At 42.1% G+C, this 27,480-nt stretch overlaps 1 protein-coding gene across 4 annotated transcripts in view; it reads left to right on the top strand.

The window, feature by feature from the left end:
* The window catches only part of TRAK2 (trafficking kinesin protein 2), a 286,386-nt gene that overhangs the window by 130,058 nt on the left and 128,848 nt on the right, over window positions 1-27,480 (top strand). For all 4 annotated transcript variants that reach the window (XM_069226062.1, XM_069226064.1, XM_069226063.1 and 1 more), the window contains 3 exons: window positions 281-357; window positions 17,795-17,911; window positions 18,346-18,555. In XM_069226062.1, coding sequence (XP_069082163.1) covers window positions 281-357; window positions 17,795-17,911; window positions 18,346-18,555 — 404 coding nt within the window. The remainder of the gene's footprint in view (window positions 1-280; window positions 358-17,794; window positions 17,912-18,345; window positions 18,556-27,480) is intronic.

Below are 27,480 nucleotides of genomic sequence, written 5' to 3' on the forward strand. Positions count from 1 at the left end.
TCCCCCTAACCATGCACAACCCATGTTTTGCATGTGCCTTTGTTAACAGATGTTCTTTTGCTTGGCTGTGTCGTTTGTTCAAGGAACAGATACCAGTGTTCCAATCATGCACGACAAGGTTTAAACCTTGGTACTCATAACTAGGTACTGCTGACTCCATCCCTGGCCTCACTACGCATAAAAAAACGATCAAATAAGTAAATAAAATATGAAATGTCTTAAGTATTAAATTCCCTCTCATCTAGTAAACGTAACCATGTTTTATGCATTTTTGTCTTAGTTCTTGGCTCTGATAGGGTGGAACAGATGACCAAAACCTACAATGATATTGACATGGTTACCCACCTGCTGGCTGAGGTAGGTAAAATAATGATTGTGTAATTTCCAATTGTATAAAACTAAGACATAGTAGGGACTTTAGTTACCCCAAACAATCTGTTGTAAATGAAATGTGTTTTACGTCTGTTACTTTTTATAATTTTCTCTTGCATGTGTTTGCTTATCGTTGCATTTGCCAAGAGGTGAATCAAACACTTACATTTGTATTTGGAATTCATTTGTATTTAAATAGAATATTCCTGAACCTTAATCTTACAGTACTAGAGTTGTTAGGGATTCCTGTGATTTTTAACTTTAGTTCAAGGATCGGATCTGTCCACACAAATTGCTTCAGTGAATTTTGGATCCATGTATAGCCTCCTAACACCATAATCATTAGTTCTAACTTGTCTTATAAGGGTCTTATTAGATGCCATGTAGATTACACTGTCTATCATTTGTATATTGTGTGCAAATGTCACTTGTGAGTGATGGTGTACACTTTTTACTGAACGATGTTCTTGATGTTCAGGGTTTTCCTTCACCTTTGCAAAAGGGGCACCGCGGTAAATAGACTCAGTAATTCTACACAAGAGAATTGAGGAAGGAGAACATTTTCTCTCCCAAAACATTTATCTTTGCCTTTTTAGTGCAATCAAAACACTTTTTATGCGGGTAACTGAACTGGGCCCTTTAGTATATTCAGTAATGGTTTTGGGAAGCAAAAGAATCGTTGGAGACCAGTGGTGAATGTGGATTCTTCATTGTTCTAAATGGCTGAGAACATCTGGACAAAGCCTGATGAGAAATCAATTGCTGCAAACCAGTTTAGCCTGCCTGCATATCCAATGGTTACGTCTGTTTCAGACGGAAAGGAAGAAAGGTGCATCTTCTTTTTCTAATGCCCAGACTGGAAAAACTGTGGGATCCTTTAGTCCTACATTTTCCAGGTGAAGCACCACTAGTTTATAAATGATGGGTTTGAGGTTGGATGTATATATGTGAAATAGCTATAATATGCTGTTGAGAGCAAGAACTCGCTGCTTAAGTAACTAATATGTGGCAAAATATATAAGGGCAGGCATGATTGTATGTTCCAGTCGCAACATCAAAAGTAGCAATGGCCAATGTATCAATGTTGCAAGATTATATGAGCAATTTACGTCTATGACTATGTTTAATAAATCTTCACTAAATTCATATGGTCCTCTCGGTCAGTTCACTCAGTTCTTCGTATTTTTAATAAATGTTGACTAAGTACATGTGATTAGTACACTGTGCACCTTGGTCTAACCCAGTGGTTCCCAACCTTTTAACTTCTGTGGACCCCCACTTTATTATTATTAGAACCCGGGGACCCCCACTGAATCATTATTAGAATCCGGGGACCCCCCACTAAGTCAACACTGAAAGCTGGGGACCTAATCTATTAATATCATTTAATTTTCTAAGCAGTCGCGGACCCCCTGAGGAGGCTTCGCGGACCCCCAGGGGTCCCCGGACCACAGGTTGGGAACCACTGGTACTCTAACCCATATCTGGTCATCTCAGCGAGTTCACTCACAATTCTTCGTCGGAGTTGCGGGGCTAAAAAGATTTGATCTCTTTAATGAGTATCGAACTGACCATAAATACGAACTGTGATTGATTTTCCATGGTAGACATCTGTATAGCCATTAAAAGGGATTCGATGTGCACCCTTAGTAAAGCTATCCTACATCTAGCAGCATTTACAGACATTTGTGATCTTTTTTTTCCCGTCTTTAGGTACCAAACCCAGAATACGCTGTAGCAACAATTACTTAAATTCCTTTTGCTGGAATCCAGTCTTTTCCCTTGTACATCTATCCGGAATCTGGCTGTAACTATATAATGTCCCTGCTTCGCCCAAGCCTCTAACAGTTGACAGATGTTGCATGAACTGTTCGTATTTCTGATTTCTCCTATGGCTTCCCAGGCAAAATATCAGATCTTAAAGCCATAAGGCATACCCCAGAAAAAGCGTTAAATGTTCATAAATGTGTGAAAAGTCGAATTTATAAGAACAAATAGTTTTAGCATTTTACCATTGCTGGACCAGGTTGGATAAAATTCAGGTAATATCGTCAATTCTTTGATGTGCAGCCATTTCATGAAAAAGGCAACTTGTTTAGTATGATTAGGAGTCACCAATAATCCTCACAAGCTCCTGATATACTGGAATATGAAATTCTTGCCGCCCTCCAGACTATCCCCAAAGATACAGCCTAGAGAAAATATCTTAAGCATATTGTAAATGCATGATTCAGTGTGGATTAAGATGGAACAACATAGACAAGAACTGTTTAACTGTAGTCGAACAGAAGGCTGCTTTGTGCAGGCTGAAAATGAGCAATAACTGAACACATGGAAATTCTCCTAGCCCCTAATTGAAGAACCTTTATTAGCCAGTGGATTTCGCCAATCTGAACGTGGAGTGTGCACTATCTATATATATATATATATATATATATATATATATATATATATATACATATACACAGGGAGTGCAGAATTATTAGGCAAATGAGTATTTTGACCACATCATCCTCTTTATGCATGTTGTCTTACTCCAAGCTGTATAGGCTCGAAAGCCTACTACCAATTAAGCATATTAGGTGATGTGCATCTCTGTAATGAGAAGGGGTGTGGTCTAATGACATCAACACCCTATATCAGGTGTGCATAATTATTAGGCAACTTCCTTTCCTTTGGCAAAATGGGTCAAAAGAAGGACTTGACAGGCTCAGAAAAGTCAAAAATAGTGAGATATCTTGCAGAGGGATGCAGCACTCTTAAAATTGCAAAGCTTCTGAAGCGTGATCATCGAACAATCAAGCGTTTCATTCAAAATAGTCAACAGGGTCGCAAGAAGCGTGTGGAAAAACCAAGGCGCAAAATAACTGCCCATGAACTGAGAAAAGTCAAGCGTGCAGCTGCCACGATGCCACTTGCCACCAGTTTGGCCATATTTCAGAGCTGCAACATCACTGGAGTGCCCAAAAGCACAAGGTGTGCAATACTCAGAGACATGGCCAAGGTAAGAAAGGCTGAAAGACGACCACCACTGAACAAGACACACAAGCTGAAACGTCAAGACTGGGCCAAGAAATATCTCAAGACTGATTTTTCTAAGGTTTTATGGACTGATGAAATGAGAGTGAGTCTTGATGGGCCAGATGGATGGGCCCGTGGCTGGATTGGTAAAGGGCAGAGAGCTCCAGTCCGACTCAGACGCCAGCAAGGTGGAGGTGGAGTACTGGTTTGGGCTGGTATCATCAAAGATGAGCTTGTGGGGCCTTTTCGGGTGGAGGATGGAGTCAAGCTCAACTCCCAGTCCTACTGCCAGTTCCTGGAAGACACCTTCTTCAAGCAGTGGTACAGGAAGAAGTCTGCATCCTTCAAGAAAAACATGATTTTCATGCAGGACAATGCTCCATCACACGCGTCCAAGTACTCCACAGCGTGGCTGGCAAGAAAGGGTATAAAAGAAGGAAATCTAATGACATGGCCTCCTTGTTCACCTGATCTGAACCCCATTGAGAACCTGTGGTCCATCATCAAATGTGAGATTTACAAAGAGGGAAAACAGTACACCTCTCTGAACAGTGTCTGGGAGGCTGTGGTTGCTGCTGCACGCAATGTTGATGGTGAACAGATCAAAACACTGACAGAATCCATGGATGGCAGGCTTTTGAGTGTCCTTGCAAAGAAAGGTGGCTATATTGGTCACTGATTTGTTTTTGTTTTGTTTTTGAATGTCAGAAATGTATATTTGTGAATGTTGAGATGTTATATTGGTTTCACTGGTAATAATAAATAATTGAAATGGGTATATATATTTTTTTGTTAAGTTGCCTAATAATTATGCACAGTGATAGTCACCTGCACACACAGATATCCCCCTAACATAGCTAAAACTAAAAACAAACTAAAAACTACTTCCAAAAATATTCAGTTTTGATATTAATGAGTTTTTTGGGTTCATTGAGAACATGGTTGTTGTTCAATAATAAAATTAATCCTCAAAAATACAACTTGCCTAATAATTCTGCACTCCCTGTATATATATATATATATATACACACACACATTTACAGAAATGTTTGTAATTTCAGAAGTGTTAAGTGATATGTAACAATTTGTTTCAGGAGTTACATTGTACTTTCTTAATGCAACAGCAGCACTGTGCGTTGCTCAAGCCAAGACCCAAATTGGTCTTTCACTTTCTAAGAGCCATTGCGGTTGGAGAGAGAGCAGCTGTCATGATAGCGTTGGAAAAAGCTGTAACCTTCTGCCCTGGATTCAACAATAGTGGTTAGAGTAGTAAGCAACAGACTTCCAGGAGACTTAACAGGGAAACCGGTCATCTTTATTTGTAGCAAACTAATTTCTTTACTGAAAAAAGAAACATATTGATGTCCCTAGAAGACCAATTCTGTTCTATTGTTATAAAGTGCATGGCTACTCACCAAGAATGTTCCAGCACTAAGATGAACATAAGCCAGGGAAGCTCGAATAGGGAGGTCTTAAAGCGTTCCTAAAAGTGAGCTCATCTGGAGAGTTCCGAAGCATAGATGGAAGATAATTCCATAATTTGGATGCAAGAAAGTAAAAGAACCGTCCACCGCTTCTACTTTTGAAGACTCTTGGTATCACTGTTGAGTAAGAGGTTGATGATCTCAGAGGTCTTACTGGGATATAAGGTTGTGCCAGATGATGCAGCATGCTTGGACCCTTGTTGTTCAAGGCTCGAAATGCAATACATAGTGCTTTAAATTATATTCTTTTTTTTAAATCGGGCACTAATGTGATACACTGTTGCATTAACACAATATTCTCCTCAATGGATTACCATGTGACTGTGGATTGGTGGCAACAAGTATGGACCAGCGGACCTCTTATATTGCTGTATTAGACCGCCTTCAGTGTAGTCTCTGAATACTTGAAGGAGATAAGGATATGTACAAATCATTAGACTTGTAGAAAGGCTTTAAAAGGAGAGCTAAGCAACAAGAGTCATTTCCATCATCCACCTGCACAGGAAGTGACATCACTGGATGTCCCATCATTCATCTGCACCAGAAGTGACCTCACTGGTTTCCTACAACTATCTTTAAATGAAGAAGCCAAGCAAGAGAATTCATTCCCATCATCCATCTGCGCATGAACTGCGCAGACTGTATTCTTAGTTTTTTGCCCTGAACTGCGCCCTCAAGGCAGCACTTTCTGCGCTTCAAAATTACTATTTTTCAACCCTTCCTAAACATGCCTGGGTAATTTATAACTACCCCCCAAATATTCTAGGACTGGAGTTATACTAGCAAATAAGCCTCCTGGAATATTTTGGGGGAAGTTGCTCTTTCCTCAAATATTCTAACCATTGAGTTAGAATGGTAAATTCGACCTTTCAGTGTCTGCAATGCCTACTGCTGCCCTCTGGGCACGGTTCAAGGAAAGAAGCATGAACGAGTTGAACAGATATCACTGGACTTCCCATCATACATCTTCACAGGAAATTACATCAGTCCTCTCCCTCACAGAACCTACTTAATGGCTGCCAAGCTGTGGATGCGCAGCGGACGCGCTAAAGGCAAGCTCGTATGCATCTGTTCACACCTGGACCGTCGTTCCCAGCAACAGGGTCCCTGATCCTCTATCCTCCTCGTGTTACCATGATGTGACCCTCCAACCCCTCAGCCCTGGCCGCTGCCCCACACAACACCAAGTGAGCATGCTCATGCACTTTCCAAGGATACCCACACCAAAAGGATCTACTCCTTCTCTCGTAGGTCCCACCCACCCACCCAGCCAGTCAGTCTGGCACCAGGCCCCTCAGACGCCTGCAATTTTATCTGTGGAGTTCCACAAGGGTCCTCCCTGAGCCCTCTTCAACAAATACATAATCTCTCTAACCAGCATTATCTGATTCAACGTCCTCTTCTACGCCAATAGTGCACAACTAATTTTTATCTCATTGACAAACTGACCAGTACCCATATCAAGTTCAGTGCCTGCCTGGCTAAAATTGCCTACTGGATGAAGACCAGCTGTCTAAAGCTTAACGCTGACAAGACTGAAATCATGATCTTTGGGAAGAGCACATCTCTCTGTGACTCCATCTGGTGGCCATCAGTGCGCAAAGTCTCAGGATCATTATTCACAGCAAACTCAACATGACAGCCCATGTCAGTACTGTTACCGCCTGATGCTTCCATACCCTGAAGATGCTGAGGAAGATTTTCAAATAGCTCCCAATCAGCACCCAGAACACTCAGCCGCCAGAGTCACTTTCAACCTCCCACGCCACACTTGCATCAGACCACACCTGGAAGAGTTCCACAGGCTCCCCATTCACAAATGAGCACAATTCAAACTCATCACCCACAATTTCCAGGTACTACGTAACACTGACCAAGCAAACCTCAACAATTGCATCTACTTTCACAAACCCTTTTGACACCTCGCCCATCTGGACTCCTACTTGTACAAATCTCACACATACGGAACCCAGATCTACCGGACGAGCCTTCTCCTGCATAGTCCCTAGAGCATTGAACGACCTGCTGCTATATATTAAAGCCTCCTCCTCACTTCTTGAATTCCGCAAGAAGCTAAAGACCTGGCTTTTCGAGTAGTCCCACTTTGCCCCAGGTGTCCTTACACTCACACTTGCTCACCGCAAGGATAACCTCCCGGGTGATAGTGCACTCTACAAATTTGCATAACAGTGCCGCACAAGGAAAAAATTTAAATCTACACAGCTTTTGTTGTTTGCCTTTATGAACGTTTCTTCAGTGGGTCACATTGGTGAGCCCTAAATAGGCAAAGCATGTCTGTGATTATTGGACATCGTTGAGAAATGTCTTGGACAAAAATAATTACATTATGGTTTAAGTTATAAAGCCTTAAGACCGACATAGTAAGGTGTCCACTTACTACAGTGTGTTTTTAAATAAATATTTTTTGGGATCTGGACTCACTGTGCTGTGTTTTAAGAGTTGTTCTTAGATTTTTCCTAAAACCAATCTGTGCTTGCAGTGCTGTAGGTGATTATGGAGAAATATCTATTGAACTTCATAAAAGTTTGAAAGCACATTGGGAGGAATTGCATATGCTATACATATAGGTACCAAAATCCAAGACTTTAAAAATAAAAAACATTTATTGTATTGATTTTCAATATATAACTTTTGATTGAACACAGGCACTCATCATTCAGCTACTCCACTCCATTGTATTGATTACAACCATATTGATTTATCAAGTTACTTCACCACTTTGTCGCAGAATCCAGTTACCTTGTTCCCACCTTCATTATTAGCCTCTGCACAAATACCTTCTACTGTACCGTTTTCCCCAGAGCAAAGAGAACCCACATTAGTATAGCATTTTACACTAACGTCCATTATTATCGTCATGGGGGCATAGTATCTTTATCTGTTAACTTAATCAGGAACATGTCCCACTCATTAATGCGTGTGACCCTATGTTTTGTGTTTATATTGTTCAGCAAGGGCATTAACTTCAGCGTCTGCCAATTTCTATGACTCCTTTTCCCACTGATTTATTGGGCAGGGAGTCTATCTTAGTATTTGTCATTTCGCCAGCACCATCGATAGATCAGCAAATTTACTTGCTTATACTTTAGATTCAGGTCCATCCACCATACATGTTCTAGGTTTCCCAACAATGCTTAATTCCCTTATTTACCTAATATTTCGTAATAATTGCTTCCAGTACTCTGTGAGCGACAGACATGACAAAGACATAGGCACTATGCCGACATTCCGTTCCTAGTACCAGGGACATATATCCAGTGTTGTCGGAAATATTCTATGTTTTCAGCAAAGTGTTAAATACGTGCAGTGTTGGGTGTTGAATTGCAGGAGCTGGAATCTCTTGTTGTGCAATACTCCCTTGGGTGTCCTATAACTAATCCCCATTCCTTCTCCATCATTTTTTCACCTATATCATCTACCCACAAAGTTTTTATTGTGTTTGGTGTTGGTATCATTTGGGTGAGTAATGTTGCATAGATTTGCAATACTGCTGTTCTTCTGCATCCTAGTTCCAGCATGATTTGAAGAGTATTATGTGTCTGGGAAGGGAATTGACCCATTCTCCATTTCTTTTGAAAGCGGTTTGAATATCAAGAACTGACCTCACTTTATATGTTATTGTACTAGAGGCTCAAAAATATGTGCAGTCTCCCACCCTCAACCAAGGCCATCATGGTTACAACATCCGCTTGTTGCCAAATGTATGTATCAATTCTTTTAGCGAGCATAGTGCATGATGATATGGACCACATTGACAATCTTTATGCATATGATATCTTGGTTTTAGCACAGAGCAAGGTTCTTTCCCAGAGTGTCATGATACTTGCATCAATCTTGATATTTGTGTATATCTATGCTGGGGTTCGAATAGTTTCTTCAGTGTGTGCCCTCATCTGGTTTTATGTCACTTCGATTACTGAACTTTCCAAGATACACCTAGCAACCCACTGCATTTGGGCCTCCAAGTTGTTCAGTTCCAGATCTGGTACCATAAAAAATACCTCCCAATGTGCCATCTGAATTATTTGTTTAACGTGCATCTGTGTCTCTTACCTCCCCAAATTAGGCTATTTGTGTCTCAGAACAGACATCTTGAAGTTTTCTTTGTAATGGTCACAGAAAAATACAAGAATCTTAGTAAAACATTCATTCTGAAGATTGCCACCATCACTGCGGCCAAACGCAGCAGTTCTTTCAAGAACATCACTGAGTACCTAGTCCCCTTCGATGTTTGAGCGTCATTCCCTTCTGTCATATCTGAGTCTGTTTGATAAATGTTAATGAAGAAATCCCGGAACATGTCACCTCCCCATGGAAGAGGAGCCTCAGGGAGCATCTCTATTCGTCCTGCTTCCGTTTGATGAATGGGGAATAGATGAATGGGGAATGCACAAAGCATCTTTAGACCAGACACTTTCTCAGACCCCTTATATATGTTCATAACATGGTGTATGTCTCTGGGGGCACTGTGCAGATATTCCAATACATAGCCTGTATACAATGATACAGCATGCAGTTGCGGGCCTAATCTGATGCTCCACCTGCTACCTAAAATGTGCTGCCCATGAATCTATGGCCGGGGCAAACAGTAGCTGGGAGAGTGGATAACCCTGTTGCTTACCTCTCTCTATTGGTCATGCCTCTTTTATAATCCACCTTCTCTTCACATAGGCCAGAGGTCCAAATTAACCAACTTTGTCTCCCTGAACCCCATTTCTTTCAAAATATCAAACAGATACTCCCTCTGTAGGTTGTTGAACGCCTTTTCCATGTTTATTGCCATGACTTGCGGTGCCATGCTCTTTCGGACATTCTCCCATAACATAGAAAAGGTGCCTAATGTTCATGACTGTACTTCTAGTTGGAATAAATCCTGCCTAATCTAGGTGCACTAGTTCTACCATCATCAGTATAATCATATTGGCAAGGAGATTTCAAACCTTTAGTCCAGGTTTAGCATCACTAGTGGCCCATAGCATGTAACTTTTAGGGGATCCTGGTGGGGCTTCAAAATCGAAACTATGATTGCTTCTCTGGTACTTTGCTGCAACATTCCCTGAACATATGCTTCAGATCTTTACAGAGTTTAATTGCTAGTGTGAACACATGTCTAGTACAATTCAGTGGGGAGACCATCATTGCCTGGAGACTTGCTCATTGCTAGCGCTTTAATTGCTCTGGAGACCTCAATATTTACTGGAATTTAGTTCCTCTTGTTTTATTATATGTATCCTTACCACATCTACGCCGTCTACATGTGTAAGTAATTGTATGTCTGTCCTTACACACCAGTATAGGGAGCTATCGTAATTTGACATTGCTTTATTTGATTTGGTCTTGTGCAGTTATCACCTGTCCAAATACTATCTTTAGAGCTGATAATTGTATACCTATCATGCCAGCAACCTTCCTGGTTTATCACCCTCTCTCTGTTTGGTTACTGCTTTTCTGCAACCTAATGATCTCAATCGCTTTAATGCTTCCTGTACTGAGTTCTTGCATTTGTCAGTGTTTCTCTGTTGTGCACCGTTGCTATTTCCACCTCTTCCTTTCTCACATCTATATCTTGCTGTATCACTTATCTGCAATGTTGTGTAGCTCCATATTTAGTTGCTATTCATAGACACCACATATATAAATGCATTCCATTCAATTTGTGTGTTCACTGTTGAGCTATTGTTTACTTTAAAGTGTTGGTGTATGTGAGACCCTGTTGTTTGTCAAAAAACTATATATATATATATATATATATATATATATAATCTACTTTCGGTATACCTCACAAGTTCAGACTTGGTAGCAACGGATTATGATCCGAAATGGTGCATGCAACATATTCTGTGTGGGTAAGTAGCATTGGTAAGTTGTCTGAGTCGAATAATAAATATATTTTAGTGTGTAAATTGTAAATGTGAGTAGTTAGACCGTTCTCTATTGCTTGGGTGCTCATTATGCCATGTATCTGTTACTTTCTGATTCGATAACCACCTCCCAAGCACGTCAGCCCCACAAGCTGAAGAACGGCAGAAATGACCTTTCCATAGTTGCAAGACCACTATTAAATTCTTTCCCAATAGATCTGGTGCTGCCATTTGAGCAGCCAAGGGCAGATGTGATTTGTTCAAGAAATTCCACTTTACAGCATTTGGCTCATATGCATTAGCCACCATAACTTGTCTGCCATCCAATGTCCTTTCAACCACCACATATCTACTTTCAGAGTCAGTCTAGTTTAGGGACCACCAAGGAAACACTTGATCACATCCACATTAGAGCCCCTCTTGCATATTAGGAATAAGCTGCGTAAAACAAATTGTCTTTTCATTTCTTAGCGGCTTTCAGCCCTTCACTTGCCGTAAGAGGTGCTTCCTGTAAACATGGCACGTCTTCTCTTCAACTGCGCGACTGTGGATATATATTTTGTCTCTTAACTGGGTTACCCGTCCTTCCAATATTCCAGGTCAAAGCCCTGTATTTGTTGCTTGTCATAACTTATTATTTGTATTGTGAAGTCCTAAATCAGACACTCTCCAGGTCCATCACACTGTTACGCATCCTGCCAAGCCTTTCTGTATTTTCCATGTATTTTGTGTGAATGCCAAATATCCATGCATATGTTCTATAAGTGTCTATCCAACAATCATGAACGCAAACTAAAACAACTACCTTTGAACTATGTTCAACCGTATGTTCTGGGTAAGTTGCAAACCTATCATTGACCTTAAAACAAAAAATAAATGAGGTGGGGGGGGTATTTGATATGTAAACCATTTGTGGCCCTCTCATTGGCCAGTGAATACATCGCATCACTTAGAGGTTTAATTCCTTTTTCCATTGCTCCTTGATGGGCTCCTATGTACTTTGATTAGCTCACTGCCAATCTGTCACAGCAGTTATGTATTTATTTTACTTCGGGGTTTTTATAGAGCGCATCATTCATCCTCAGGGGGATATCATGGCGCTATGTAACTCACTATCATTCATCTTGGCGAGAAACCCCACAGTAGCACCTATACATGCTGCAAGAATACTAGCCCGAAAACAACCAAGTTTTCAATTTCTTTCTGAAATGAAAATGGTTGTCCATAATGCGAAGAACCAGGGGTAGGGAGTTCCTCTGGACTGCTGTCAGATGCGAGAATGAGCGTCCGCCTTTTCTTGTTTTCCTTACTCTTGTAGACTTCGCTAGGGCCAAATTGCAAGCCCTCAAATTCCGTGCCCGCCTATATAATTCAGCTCTGGTCCGTAGGATCTTGAGGTCATTGTTGTACAGAGCCTTGTGAGCATGGTACAGGGGATTAAATCTGGCTCTTTTCCGATCTGGAAGCCAGTGAATGGCTGTTAGACAAATGCTGAGCCAAATCTATCCATATTGCTAATTCCCTGAAGTCTTGAAAAGAGGTAATCTGCTATGCCCATAAAGAGGGCATTACCATAGTCCAGTCGACTACTAATCAAGGCCTGGATTATGGTTTTTCACCAAGCAACTGGAATCCAAAACAAGCATTTGCAATGCAATAGGTCTTACATTTGCTTGTGTTAGAGCTGTTGGCATTGTAAATTCATAACTGGACTTTTCTTGCCACATAAATTGGTTAACCCTGCCTCATAATTTCATCTTTTACTGCCATATAATTCCAGTGGCCCGGCATATAATTAAAGCACTTCTATTTACCTTCTTCCTCTGTCTGCAGCAAAAAATTAAAATTTTGCCATTTAGCATCATAATTAAAATCTGCCATGCTAATAGAATACCACTTTCACCACACCACCATCAAAGTTGCTGGCTGGCTAACACAGTCCCCTCCCCCCCCCCCCCAAAAAGGACACAAGACAGCCACAGACGAGAAATAAACTAGAAGAGTCACTCAAACATATATAGATTGTTTAAACAGTCATTGTGTAAGGATGTTAAGTTGGCCTGAATCGTGGTATTAATTGTAATAAGGAGAGGTTATTAAAACCTATACAATTATCATATACACCTTTATCAGAAATAAACTTTTGGCTTTAGACTGTAATGCTTAAAACAGACCCTAGAGGGCCCCATAACAAAAATATAATTTGTAAGAAACGGCCATGTAACCATATTGTTATGCCCTAGAGGGCATAACTCCATGAGAAAAAAAGGAGAAAATAATGCAGTGTAACCATATACTTAGCCCCTAAAGGGTGTGTGTAAGGCTAGCAGGCCCAATGCAATGATATTACAACCAAGGCCTTTAAAACAAAACTTCTCCTAACTGTAAAACAAAAGTTCTAGCCATGAGAAACCTTAAAAGACACTAAATAGTGGAACAGGTTATTCTTTTGGTGTCTCCACTAACCTAGAGAGCTTATTTAAGGTTGTTCCTTTGTCCTAGGACCACCACAGGCTGAGGTATGTGCAAAAATGTTTTGTAAAAGTAGTGCCCTGCAAAGCATTATGGAGAGAGTTTGTGCCACGAATATTATAGTATCCTGACTGCAGTGCCCAGACTAGCCCCTACAGGACACCCCAATAAAGCTAGCAGGACTATTGCAATGATATTACAAACGGGGCCCATAAAACATAACGTCTCCCAACTGTAAAAAAATAACAACAAAAAAAAGTTCCAGCCATGAGGAAGCTTAAAAAGACAATGAATGGTGGTAGGAGTTATTATTTTGGAGCCCTCACTAACAGTGTGGGGACCCAGAGATGATGTAGACAGAAAGAGCATATTGTGGTCAATGTTTTGAAGGTGTTTCCGTTGTCCTAGGGCCACCACAGGCTGAGTTCTGAGCAAAACAATTTTGTAAAAGGTATGCCCTGCAAAGCATTATGGGTCAAGTTTCTGTACCACGAATATTTTAGTATGTTGATCTGACTGTAGTGCTTAGAACAGCCGCTAGAGGACACCCAATGAAATAGCATTTGTAAGAAGCATGGTCATTTAACTATATAGTTAGCCCCTAGAGGGCATAACCACACAAAAAGAAAATGGCAGAAAGTAATTCAGTATAACCGTATATTTAGCCCCTAGAGGGTGTAGTGCATTATACATTTTCAGGGATAACAGACCTACAGCAATGATATTACAAACAAGGCCCTTAAAACACAAGCTATTCCTAGCTGTTAAGCAAAAGTCCCAGCCATGAGAAAGCTTAAAAAGACAATGAATAGTTTGAGGGGTGATTATTTTGTGGTCCCCACTATCCTAGTGTGGGGACCCAGAGATAACCTAAACAGAAAGAGTCTGTTGTGCTGAACAGTTTGGTGGTAGCCCCATTGTCTTAGGACCACCACAGGCTGATTTATGACCAAATATGTTTTGTAAAAGTAATGCCCTGCAAAGCATTATGGGGCGAGTTTCCCGAGTGCTGTGAATATTGTAGTATCGTCTCTTTCGCTGTGCCTGGAGAGTCGCTTTCACTTTGAGGATTTCTGTTTTACGTAAAGCATTTACCAGTTACAAGTGTTTTAAGGGGAGAACCTTAAGAAATTATTCTGATATGGTAACTGTGAACAATGTGCTCCAATACCGCTGATCGAGTTAACGGTGTTGTGCCTGTTCGCACTGTGAGCGCCATGACAGCCATGCAGCACGAAGGGGAGAGACAAAAGAAAAAAAAAGTTCGCCCACGCTGAAGTATATTGGCAATCGTGCAATAATCCATGTAACAGGGGCAGTCTGCAAGGCGTGACACAAACAGCCTCAAGGCGGGACAAACGAAAAGCATTTACCAATGACATCAAGGGATTTTTCAAAGGCAACCCCAGGAACGAATGAAAGTGATGAGTGTGAGATGGGCATGGTTAAAAGCCCACCCTACTTAAAACAGGTCAAATCGCTTCTCAGTAATTTGAGAATGCTGAAGCATTTACCACAGGTGGTGTTAACGTGTTCTAGCATCGAACGAGAATCGTCCTCAATCACCCCAAGGTTTTTGGTGTACTTCTTAGGGGTGGGCATAGCCCCAAAGTATCAGGCTACCATGAGGCATCCCGGAATAGATTAATTCATTAGCCATTGAATTTTCCCCATCACATTCTGCCATCATACACATTGATCCTTACCTTGTGATTGCCATCCGAGGATCAGCACCCGTCTCTTTAGCGGCCAAATGTTTCTCCCCCAAGTAATCCTCCAACCATTTTTGGTGCAAGCTTCAAGAGTGCAGTATGCATCATTCCATCCCCACTGAGGTTTATCTTGGAATCGGCTCCTTCTGTGCCAGTGTCTGATTGTCCACTTAGGCCTTCATTTTAAGCGTGCCTCCACTTGGCCAGTGCTATCTCGAATCTTGATTGTTCCTCTTTACAAATATCTGAGACTCTTGTATTCTGAAATGTTCCTCTGATGGGTTACTCAACTCATGCACTGTTGATTTCTTGGCTCCTTTCTATTTGAACACTGTGCCACTACCACTATTTCAAGACCATTGCATCTTTCATGTCTATTGAGTTTTCGTTTGAGTTTCTGTAAATTATGAATTGTATGGACACCGCTACTATTCTGTGTCATTCAGTGCTTAGAGTGATTTGTATCCTAATGCTAATTATCTGTGTTTGTGTTTTGTTAGCTGGTGTCTTTTACAAGTATTAACACGCATTTGCAATGCAAAAGGTCTTGCATTTGTGAGAGTTAGGGCTATTGTCCTTGTAAATGACAATGTCATTTACCTATTTGTTTTAGTTTGTAGTGAGTGTAGTGGATGTATCACAGGTGCTATAGCAACCCTCCTAGGCCTGTTGCTGCAGGAGAGAGGATACAACAAGGCTGCCATCTTGGGAGTGTTTTTGTCTCATTCCTACAGACTGTCTGTGATACCCTAGAGATGCAACCCTTTCTACTGTGTTTACCTACACATTTATAGCACCAAACAAGCTAAAAGAGGAGCAAAAAAAAGGGTGCAGCCATATATTTGTGGGTTAAACTCTTACAGGAATTATTTCACTACATTGGCAATACCAACCTAACTTTTAAAAACATTGACTGTATACAAAGAGAATAACAGAAGAGGCAGCTCAACTGCAAATTAATTATAGCGGTTTTGTTAAGAATGGCACCTGCTTTGCAGCGCTATGAAATGGCAGAACCTATATTACCAAGCTCTATATGTAAAGAAAAAAAAAAGTTATTCCCAGACTACCGCAACACGCATCAGGCAAAGAACCCTAGGGGAGTGGATGTGGCGTACGGGCCAGAGCTGCCAACCTTGGAGCTGGGACACATGGTTCTAGTCTCGGCGCTAGCTCAACATCCTGTGATTCTGGGCAAATCACATAATCTCCCCTTGCTACCAAAAGTGAATGTGTTCTTGTGTAACATAACTGATGCTCATGTAAAGCGATGCAATACCTTTGTTTCAAGTTCACGCTAACTGAACTCTATTTGAGGAGGCCCAATTTACATCCAAAGGCTAGATGTTTTTTGCTATCAAGCTTGAGGCCGTGAAGTGCTTGGGTCTGGAGTCACAACTTCTTTTCCACCATTTAGGAGACATCTTTCACCATCTTCTTGCCTAGAATTAACCTATGTGCTTGGTTGGTGACCCTCTGGAGGTTATCAAGAGCATGTGCTATCGCCTAGTGTTAAGCTCCACTCAAGTCAGTTGGTTAATGCACCCACTGCAGAGGTCTTGACAGAACGAGAATGTCACAGATTACAATCCTGACATAGCATTTTCACCTCTTCATCTCTGCAAGGTTGATGCAAATGAATTATAGTGATTTTGTTTAGAATGTCACCTTCTTTGCAGTGCTATGAAATGGCAGAACCTGTATTACAAAGCTCTATATTTAAAAAAATAAAATAAAAAATAAAAAAGAGTTATTGCCAGACTATTCCAACACGCACCAGACAAAGAACCCTAGGGGAGAGGATGCGGCATAAGGGCCAAAGTTGCTAACTTTGGAGCTTGGGAGCATGGTTCGAGTCTCAGCGCCGGCTCAACATCCTATGATTCTGGGCAAATCACTTAATCCTCCCTTGCTACCAAAAATGAATGTGTTCTTATGTAAAGTAAGATGGTGCTCACGTAAAGCGCTGTAATACCTTTGTATAAGGTTTGTGCTAGATAAAACTGCAAAACAATAAATAAAGCCATCCAATACCTTAGTGTCAAGTTAGCGGTACATAAAACTGGGGAAAAAAGTAATAATAATAAAAAAGATTCCACAGACATTGCAAAGAAAAACAGCAAGATGTCCAAAACCAAAGAAGACGAAGAAAAAACATACCACCATGAGCAAAGCGGCGAGGCAAAAGAAAAAATAGTGTGCCACACTAAGGTACAAGCACAATCGTGCAATAATCCATGTAACAGGGTCAGTCTCCAAGGCAGTAACAAAACAGCCTCAAGGTGAGACAAACGTAAAGCATTTACCAACGACATTGAGGGTTTTTTGAAAGTCAAGTCCAGGACTGAATGAAAGTGATGGGTGTGATTAAAGCTAACAGAATAGATTACATGTTGAGAAGAGTGGCGCTTGTGTGCTGCTGTGCGCGACCTAAAAAGTGCACTATGTCCTTTTCTAATACAGTTCACCCTTCTGTTGTATTAGTCCAGATTCCTCTGTGTACCCAATTTTTAATCAGCCTTCTAATGTTTCTGTAGGGCTGCCTCAACAACAGTCTTGAATATTTTTTTTTTTTTTTAGATGCAGGGAGATGGGTTTGATTTAACCAGGTGTGACGAAAGCAGGTGTCCTACAATTTTCCAGATTTGTGCAGAAGTGTAGTTTTTCTAGTGCCTCCAAAGAGAAATAAGAACAAATGTAATATGCCTTGACCATCGTATTATCCATTCCCATTAACAAGTACCTAACGTTCAGGGGCTCAAAGAGACCTGTCTGTTGATGCGCGCAGATTCCGTACCATCTCGGCTGTGTTTCCGACAGCTGACACTGTTTTTCTTTTTACTGTCAACAGAGAGACCGAGATCTTGAACTAGCTGCTCGAATTGGGCAGGCTCTTCTCAAGCGGAATCACTCCCTGGCTGAGCAAAACGAGTCCTTGGAAGAGCAGTTGGCCCACGCCCTTGACCAAGTGAGTGTTCTTAAAATGGAAGGAAGAAAATACAACTTCAAGAGGTTCCACAGCCCTCTTGCATTTTCTCAGAGGCTAGTGTTGGTCTTGAACTGGTTTGTTTCCCCTCTGCATGTTTTTGCCTCCTTCACCCCAAGGGTCCTTTTTTATATGCAGTAGTAAAAGGCATGTTTCATTGTGCCCATGATACCTACTGTTCTGGTATCTTACCAATTTTAGTATTCGTTTGAATCCAGCAGACCTGCCCTTCAGACAGCATGCAGGTCAGTGGCATGTTTGGGATATCACGCCCTCGAACTTTGCCGGTTATGGTTTCAATATACTTGGATTCCTTCTGCAGTCTTTATTTTTAATTTAAGTTATTTTTCGTCATGCTGTTTGATGTAATTTAAAAGTGAGTCTTACTTTTCTGTTTGTTGGGCTTCCTCATTCAGGTCAACCAACTGCAGCACGAGCTTTCAAAGAAGGACGACCTCCTTCGCATCGTCTCCATCGCCTCGGAAGAAAGTGAAACCGACTCCAGCTGCTCTACACCACTCCGCTCCAATGACTCCTTTAATGTGTCTCAGGGCCTTTTGCAGTTGGATAACATGCAGAGCAAACTCCGGGACCTGGAGGATGAGAACTTCTTACTCCGATCACAGGTACATCTCACCCGCCTCCTCTGCCTCCTTGTTTCCGGCTTGACCTGTGCTTTCTGGAGTCAGATGTGTCGGAATCTCTCAAGAAGAACATTATCAGCGTTTCAGATAACAGAAGGAACTGCCGATGTACAGGCCTATAAGGATAATAAAACTGACCGATATAAGATTGTTACTTTTTTTTATGAGGTCGGAGGTGATGAAAAGTACCTCTTAAAATGTAGCGTATAAAAACAATATAAATTATATTGTGAGAAGGCAGCTTTGAGAAGGACGCTTGAAAAAACGGCAGTAGTGGGTCTACCACGACACATGCCTGTGAGCCATTGTATTTGTGAAGAAAACTACTGTGTATAAAAAAAAAAAATACAACCATATAATGGACGGCCTGTACTTGTAAACCATTACTGCTAGCGCATCGTTCTAGCTTCAAAACCTGCTTAAGTCTTCAGGTCTGTAGGCCTGCACGCCCGATTACTTGGGAGTACTACAGTCATTAGGGCAGCTATCATGATTTCCTTGTGTGTATTTTCAGATGATTGTACAATGCCGTAAACATTTGGATTCAGACATGAAGTAAAATGGTGCAACAAAAGTCATGGCTGATGTATTTCTATGTAAATTACAAACTTGTAGTACAAAAAGTAAATTTTTGCCAACATGGGCCAAATTAATTTGACCATTATCAGTTGTTTCAGCATTAATCCCCCATACCATAGTCATAATATTTAGTGCAAGCACTAACCTAAACACTTACCCTAACCCAAATCCAACCCCCACCTCAACCCTTAAAAAAACATTTAAAAAAGGTTATAAATACTTCTTTCTTTAAAACAATGTTTAATAACTGTTTTATTGACCATATTCTTGAATAAAGTTAAGAACACTCCTTTTTTTCTGTTCAGTGTCTGTGTGCCACAGCTTTTTGGGGCCTTTAGTATTGCAGACCTTTAAAACTCTCCCCGCTAAATATTCTCTTCAATATTGGGTATAGAATGTGTAGGAGCAAAACTTGACGCACTCGCACTGTTCAGACCTACCAAGAATCTGACACTCCAAATAATTATCAGGTGTGTCCTTTTCGTGCAAACCTTCCCTCTCATTTTGCTCTCATATTGTAGCTTCAGAGTGGGTGATTTTTATAGCATGCACAACAAAGTAAATCATCTTGATTCGCTGAAACCGTACCCTTATTGTGTGACATCACTTGTCAGTGATAATCTTCAGAGGACAAACAACAAAACAGTTGCACCGGAAGCTTCTGCTTTTCAGATTACTTCATTTTGGACCTTTATCATCCCTCCCCAGTTTCTCTCGTTCTTTTCTTCTTAGGAAGAGGAAATAGTCCTTGTGCCAGAATAAAATTACCTAAAAAGTAACTGACCCAATAGTCCATAGCCCAATTTCCACATAGATTTGCTATTTTCAAAGTATTTGATTCTGAAAGGGCACTAAATAAATATTCAGATATTTTAGTTGTGTGCTAAACAAACAGCTGCCCCAGTAGTAGTCTCAGAAAGTGGCAGTCTAGTAGTTTATTAGTATATTTTCCCTAAAAAATATCTGCAAAAATGTAAACATAACATTGTATGTAATGAATGAGTATCTCCTTTGAATGAGCAGGGTTACAAAAGGTTACTCAAATCTCACAAATTTTGCTGTACAGTGCTGTGTAGACTGATTTTACAGGCTCATATAGCAGTGCTGTGCTCTGGTTGAACAGATCGTACAAGTTCAGACAGCGGGCTTGTTACACCAGTCTTACAAATTATGGTTAGCAATCAAATGTATATATTTGGAAGTGCTTTTAATTTGTTCCCAGCTTGACAGTTTTTTAACGTGCACATTTAGCAGTCAACGTAAGCTTTTCATTGTTGAAAAGTAATCTCAATTCCCTACAGCACAGATTAGCATTTACATGATAAAACGGATTTTGTCTTGAAATATCAGCTTTTCATTTCTGATAGATACTTCTAACCTCAGATTCCTTATCATTACAATATCTCCAAATGCCAGACTGCATCTGGAAGATTTTTCAACATAGCCCTTGCACGCCAGTAGGGGGCGTCTTGCTGCTCTGTTCTGCTGAGGAAGCGACATCTGAAGCTGCATACAAGCACTACCCAAGCACACTGATGCCAGTTCCTTTCTTTCCGTACCTTTGTACGCAGATCCAGAGCTAGCTCCTACTTTTTTATTGTCAGTTGTGCAAGGGAATATGCCTCCTCCTAGAAGTACTGCGTGGGCATCTACTAGCAGTGTTCTCCCCAGTTCTTTTGCTACAACCCTTCTGCCCCCCCCCACAAAGTAAAATAGAATTGAGGTCTTTGAAAGAGTATGTTTTCATCAGCTAGCCCCACCCTTAGCCAGTCAGCACCAGCTGTTTGCAGGGTATGTGCTCCCATTTGTTATGGGACATGGTCACAGCGATCTTGCCAGCAGTCCCAGAAGAATTCCATAGCACCTGGCACAAGCCATTCAAGATAGCCAGGATGTGGCCAAATATGTCATACAGTTCAGTATGGAGACAGCACACTGTTTAGGCAGAGCGGTCTGTACAAGTGTGGTGTTCCAGCATAGGCTTGGGGTGATGTTCATGTGTCACTCATAGATATGCCTTATGACTGGTCTTGCCTTTTTGGCAAGAAAGTCGACTTCACCATTGAGTGCTTCAAAGAAAGTAGAGCTACTGTGTGCCCACCTCAGTCTCTCAAAAGCAATAAGGCTATATCTCCAACACTTTTGCCCCTTTTGAAGAATGACTAGGGGCTTCGCCTACAGGCAGCATCAAGGCCCACCACCTCAACAGCAGGCTCTGAAGGACGTTTGAGAATAGGATCCAGCAGACATCGTCCAGGCTTGAAAGGACAGCAAACGTTTCAACCCTCAGACCCTCTGGCAGCCACTTCCAAGCTGCTTTAGTTTTCCCTTGTGTCCCTCGACCACTCTATGGGTAGCAGTCAGCCATTTTCTCCATGGGTGATGGCCGTAGCATCATACATGTGAGTCCTGCAGATAGTCCAGTGGGGCTACACCTTGCTATTCCTCACTGCCACGCCATGTCGTCCACCCACATCAGAGGAGCTGTCGGGGGACCATGTGTCCATTTTGCTACATGAAGTCTTGCTGTCTTGGAGGAGGGAGACATAGAGGGTCCTGGCCTTGGAAATTGGAACTGGGTGTTACTACTACTATTTTCTAGGGCTGAAAAGGTGGAGGTCCTCAAGTTATTTTAGATTGTCAACCTCTCGATTCCTTCCTGCAGAAGAACACATACTGGCATGAACAATTGTTTTTTGTCCAAGGCTGTGGAAGGGGGTCCAGAAAGAAACTGATGTGAGCAGGCTAGGATGGCACTTGTATGCTGTTCCACCTGTCACTTCCAGGGCAGAGTGGAGCTGCACAAGGGTTATCTTAAAACATTTTTCAGATCCCGCGCACAGAAATATTCTAATGGTGAAGTATCTGTGGTTAGATAGAGCATTCACTACAAATAGCATTACTGAAATTAAGTAGCATTTTATTTTAGTAAATACATTTGGTGCTCAAACATTAGTTGATCTATTCAGTTGAGGCTTGACTTGTTAGACATGATGAATTCTACCTTACATGTATGCCTGTTGCCATCTCATACCACGGATGCCCACAATATGCCAATAATTATGGCTCATGCTAGGGTCAGCTTTATACCATGGGTGTGGTCATTATGCCTTGAATTTCTACAATATACCAGTTGTTAGACCTGTCAGTTCTTATTGTGGTCTCCCCTGTCTTTTTGCTTATGACCGCACGTTTTTGACCCTATGCTTAATTTCGTTTTTGCTGGCTTTAGGACTCTGGGCTCTTAACCACTGCTGACCAGTGCTAAAGTGCAATTGCTCCCTGTCTAAATTGTATTGGTGATTGGTTTATCCATGATTGGCATAATTGATTTACTAGTAAGTTTCTATTAAAGTGCACTGAAAGTGCCCAGGGCCTGGAAATCCAGTGCTACTAGTGGGCCTTCAGCACTGATTGTACCACCCACATGAGTAGCTGTGTAAACATGTCTCAGATCTGCCCACTGCATGTCCAGTTTTAAACTGCAATTTCGACCTGGCAAGTGCACCCACTGGCCAGGCCCAAACCTTCCCTTTTACTACATGTAAGTCTCCCCTAAAGTAGGCCCAAGGCAGCCCCGTGGGCAGGGTGTAGTGTATTTAAAAGGTAGGACATGTACAGGTGTGCTTTACATGTCCTGATAGTGAAATACTGCTTAACTCTGTTTTCACTATTGCAAGGCCTATTTCTTCCATAGGGTAACATGAGGGTTGCTTGAAGTAGCTTTTAAGTATAATTTTTTATTGGGAGCAGATAGAGATGAGGAGTTTGGGGTATCTGAATTCCCAATTTAAATATATATATATATATGTGTTTATTGATTATTAAGTAAAACAGTATAGGCATGGACGCAAAAAAAAGAAAAGACTAACATTTTTTGACACACTAATATATACCCCTATACTACGCAAGTCAGGCACAGAAAATAAAAAGACCAATATAGAACGAAATATAGAACATATAGGACTATCATAACCTAATACCCTGGCCTATCCATCACCGGGTCGCCCCACCAAGTAGCTGCCTAAACACTTACATAAGTCATTTGCCCAGAAATGGATTGAGGTGTGTCCTGCTTATCCTGATGGCCCATCATCAGGCTGATGGGTCTTACTGAGCTAGAGTGGTGGGAGGAGCGGACACCTGCACCTGAATAGGGCTGTCCCTGTCCTCACACAAAGCAGTCCCCAACCCCGTGGAATGTGTCTGGGGCCAAGGCAGGGAATGGCAGGGTCTTGTGCACTACAGAGACTTCTCTTTGATGTTTGCCTACTTTAAAGACAGAGATGCGTATAAGTACTGGACCTCTGACACCACACAGTTAGAATCCTTCTGGACTGCGGAAATTCTGCCAGGAAGAAATGGTGGATGCTCTAGGAGGGACTGCCACTCTGCCTGTTACTTTGTTGTGCTGGCCTGCTGCTTGCTGCTTCTGTCCTGGGAGTGAAAAAGCTGGAGTTTGCTTTCTACATCCTGCTTCCGAAGGTTCTCCAAGGGCTTGGACTGAGCTTGCCTCCTGTTAAGTCTCAGGGACATTAAATACATCGCATGCCAGTGCCTAAGCTCTCCTACTGAGAGTCCTGACTTGCCAAGTGATGCTAAATCCAGTTCCTGGACCGTTGGGAGTGTGTTCTGGTGCAACAAGGAAGAAATTAGGGCATTGACTTCCAGAAGGACTTCGGAACCGGTACCACTCTGACCCCAGGCCGCTACCTGCACCCAAGCCATGGTACCTGCTGAGTGGAAAGTCTGTGGCCTACAACACAGGCCTGACAACGCTGTAGCGCTTCCAAAGTCCTGCCACAGTGTGAGTCCAGAGTACCATGTCACCGACGTCCGTGGCACTCAACTCCGCCGCAGCACCTTTGGCCCCATGGTGTGATTGTGACATAGCGAAGTTGACGCCTTGCGTCTTGATCTGCTGGATTTGTCGACCCCGCCTTGTCATAAAGAACCGACCCCTCGCTGCCAACGCCGCATCACCTCCTCTGCAACCATAAGGAACTGACACCTTACCTCTCCTAGCAGTAGCCTAGCAGGCTCGCCTAGCCTAGCGGTAAGGAACTAATGCCTCCCCTCCCCGGTGGCAGTAAGGAACCAATGCCACCCAGGCTCCAGCGCCGCCTCACCTCCCTGACTCCGTGCAACGTCTTGGTTTCCAAGGTACTATAACTGGGATCTGCACGACTCTATGGCCCACCGGGCGCCCTCACATCGGACTGTTGGAAGCTACTCTGTCAAGCCGTTTTGCTAGCCCCAGTTAGAGCTGTTGTGTTTCTAAGTGCTATACTACATTTAATCTTTGAAAATTAGTATCTTTACTTGTGTATGTTGGATTTTTGTTGTTTTTGATCTTGTGTTACTCAGATAAAAATTGGCTATTTTGCTAAACTGGTATGGAGTACTTTTGTGGTGTTTTCCCTATGTTATTGTGTGTGAGTGTGTTGAAATACTTCACACGTCACCTCTGAGATAAGCTTAATTGCTTGAGCCAAGCTACCAACGGGGTGAGCAGGGATTATCTTAGCTGTGTGACACCCTTACCCTGATTACAGTGAGGGTCCCTACTTGGATAGGGTGCAAACTGCTGCCAAGTGGAGCCCCAATTTTTAACATCAGTGTTGGCATTATATCCGGGGTAGTCACCCTATATTCCATGGAGGTCAGCTGTGTGCATGCAATTTGTCACCATGTTTCTGGGGTTGGCATTGTAGCAGGAGAGACACCATTGTGCTGTAGATTCCCCCAATATGCCAGGAATCATCACCAATATGCCAGTCTTGTATCACAGCTGTATACCATCATTCTACAGATTCTCCCACAATGTCTGGAGGACTTACCAATAACCTGTCCATGCCAGCATTATACCATGGATAGGCAACATTGTGCAATGACCGCTCCCAATCTGCTATGAATTACCACTATTACGTCAGAGCCAGTGCTATACCAAGGGCAGACAGACTCTTCTATGCTCACATGCATGCACAAGCACACTTGCGCATATAGCATTTGAGGCATTTTGTTTTTAATGCTTACCTTGAGCTGGCATCATGACTTCCACTCTGGCAGTCTATTGTTCCTTAACTCCTGCTGGTTTCATTTTCTGTGACACATGAGGTCCTGAATCACATTTTCAGGGCAGTTGACCCTGCATTGTAAACACCACGGTTAATGTGATGTAGGTCCCCAACTTCCAAACTATACCTGTTTGATGGGACGAACGTGGGATTCTGTTACCGTTGGCCTGTTCAGTTTGTATTTTAGCTATTGTTAGTCCCACGGTCACTGGAACTGTGCTGCTGGAGCAGTGCTGCTCTATTTTTGGAGTAACGTTTAGTAGCGGGAGGGAAAATGGTGTTGGGCCACACCCAAGCAGGTGAGCTGTCCATGCAGATAGGCCTGGCTGGTCACACATACTGGAGGCGCTGTTGCCTAAATCTAAATGTCCAGGAATGCACAAAGGTACTCTTAAAAAAAATAGGGATTCCTGTAATGACTGCTTATAGTAAAGCAGGGAGTAATTTACATACACCAATAGGTATAGTATAGTATGGTATTAGTTCCATTGTCTACTGCTCTTTGATTGGCCCGCACTGGCATTCTCAAGCTATTCAGAACCTGTTCATTATGCTGGTTGGGATACTCCTTCCCTTTGGTGGCTCCACTCGGGCTGGAGAACAGGAAGTGTATGAAGGGAAACTATGGAAGGCTCATTCACAGCAGCAAGGGTACTTTAGTGGGGTGAAAGTTAGACATTCTGAGAATATTCCTGTGTTTGACTACTTCTGGCCTCCTGTACAACTCATGAAAAAAGACAAGGCTGCATTAATCCATACTTATTAAGGGTTTTTTGAAAACATGAACTTTTCTTTGATATGAACCATATAGCTTCAGTTTAGAAAATCGTTTTCATAGACAATTACTTGTACCAGAGTGTCCTTAAATTGGCTTCACTCACACAGCTTGTTTTTTTTTTTATATTTCTTTATTGCATTTATATTGGAAAGTTGACATAATATAGCATAAAGGCACATGTGAGCCACACGGGCATGCAACTTCAAATCGGAACAATAAACATAAGAGAAGGGTGTAGGCAGAACATGTCCATGTATCTACAAAGCATAAATATCATTGTATTGTATTGTATTGAGCATTTTTAAAGCGCATTCCGGCCCTCGGGCATCGAAGCGCTGACTGAGAGAGGCAATTAAGAGCTAACCAAAGACGCTCCCAAACTTATTGGGAAAACAGCCAAGTTTTTACCAGTTTCCTGAAAGTTAGATGATTATGTTCTTGCCTTATGCTTAATGGAAGAGAATTCCAAATTTTTGCTGCAACGATGGTAAAAGCTCTGTCTCCCCATTTCACTTTCCTAGTTCGAGCTATTTGGATTTGATAGGCACAGGCTGAACGCAACACGCGATTAGGCTTATGCCATTTCAGCTTAGTGGTTAGCGTTGCAGGCCCAATCCCATGGGCCGCTTTGTGAGTGATGCAGAGAGCCTTAAAAGAAAGCCGATGGATAATTGGTAGCCAGTGTAGATCTTTAAGGCCCCTCTTGACAGAGGCCCCCCGGGGTAATTTTAACAGCAACCTGGCAGCCGTTTTCTGCATCAACTGAAGCCTATTCAAAGCATCTTTATTCAAGTTTAGTAAAAGCGCATTCCCATAATCCAATCTGGAAATGACAAGGGCCAAAACGACAGTGATTCTGCTAGTCTGAGGAATAAAGGGGAGGATTTTTCTTAATTTCTTCATTGTCCACACACAGGACTTAATTATCTGATTAACCTGAGGTTTAAACGACAATTGTTCATCGAATACTACTCCTAAATTCCTTGAGTGGGACCGCGGGACAGGAAGTGACCCACATTCTTCCGGCCACCAACTAGAGGTCCAGTGCACCTTGTCAATTCCGAAACACAAAATCTCGGTTTTCTCGCAGTTGAGTTTCAGCCAATTGGACTTCATCCAGTGACTAAGTGCCACCATACAGGCATTAAAGCGAGTAGCCACTACTTCAAGATTATTATCAATCGGGATGATAATCTGAGTATCATCAGCATAGGAGGTGGGAATGAAGCCAAAGGAACGAATCAACTCAGCCAGTGGAGCCACATACACATTAAACAGCGTCGGGCTCAGAGAAGAGCCCTGGGGGACCCCACACGGCAACAGATAGGGAAGAGACTTAAAATCGCCACAGCTAACTGTGGCCCATCTATCAGATAGAAAAGATCCAATCAGTTTAAGAGCCTGGTCTCTGATGCCTGTCTGATATAATCGGTCAAGCAAGATGTGAGGAGCGATAGTATCAAAAGCTGCCGA

The sequence above is a fragment of the Pleurodeles waltl genome, chromosome 3_1, assembly GCF_031143425.1.
Source record: "Pleurodeles waltl isolate 20211129_DDA chromosome 3_1, aPleWal1.hap1.20221129, whole genome shotgun sequence".
Classification (NCBI taxonomy): Eukaryota; Metazoa; Chordata; class Amphibia; order Caudata; family Salamandridae; genus Pleurodeles; species Pleurodeles waltl.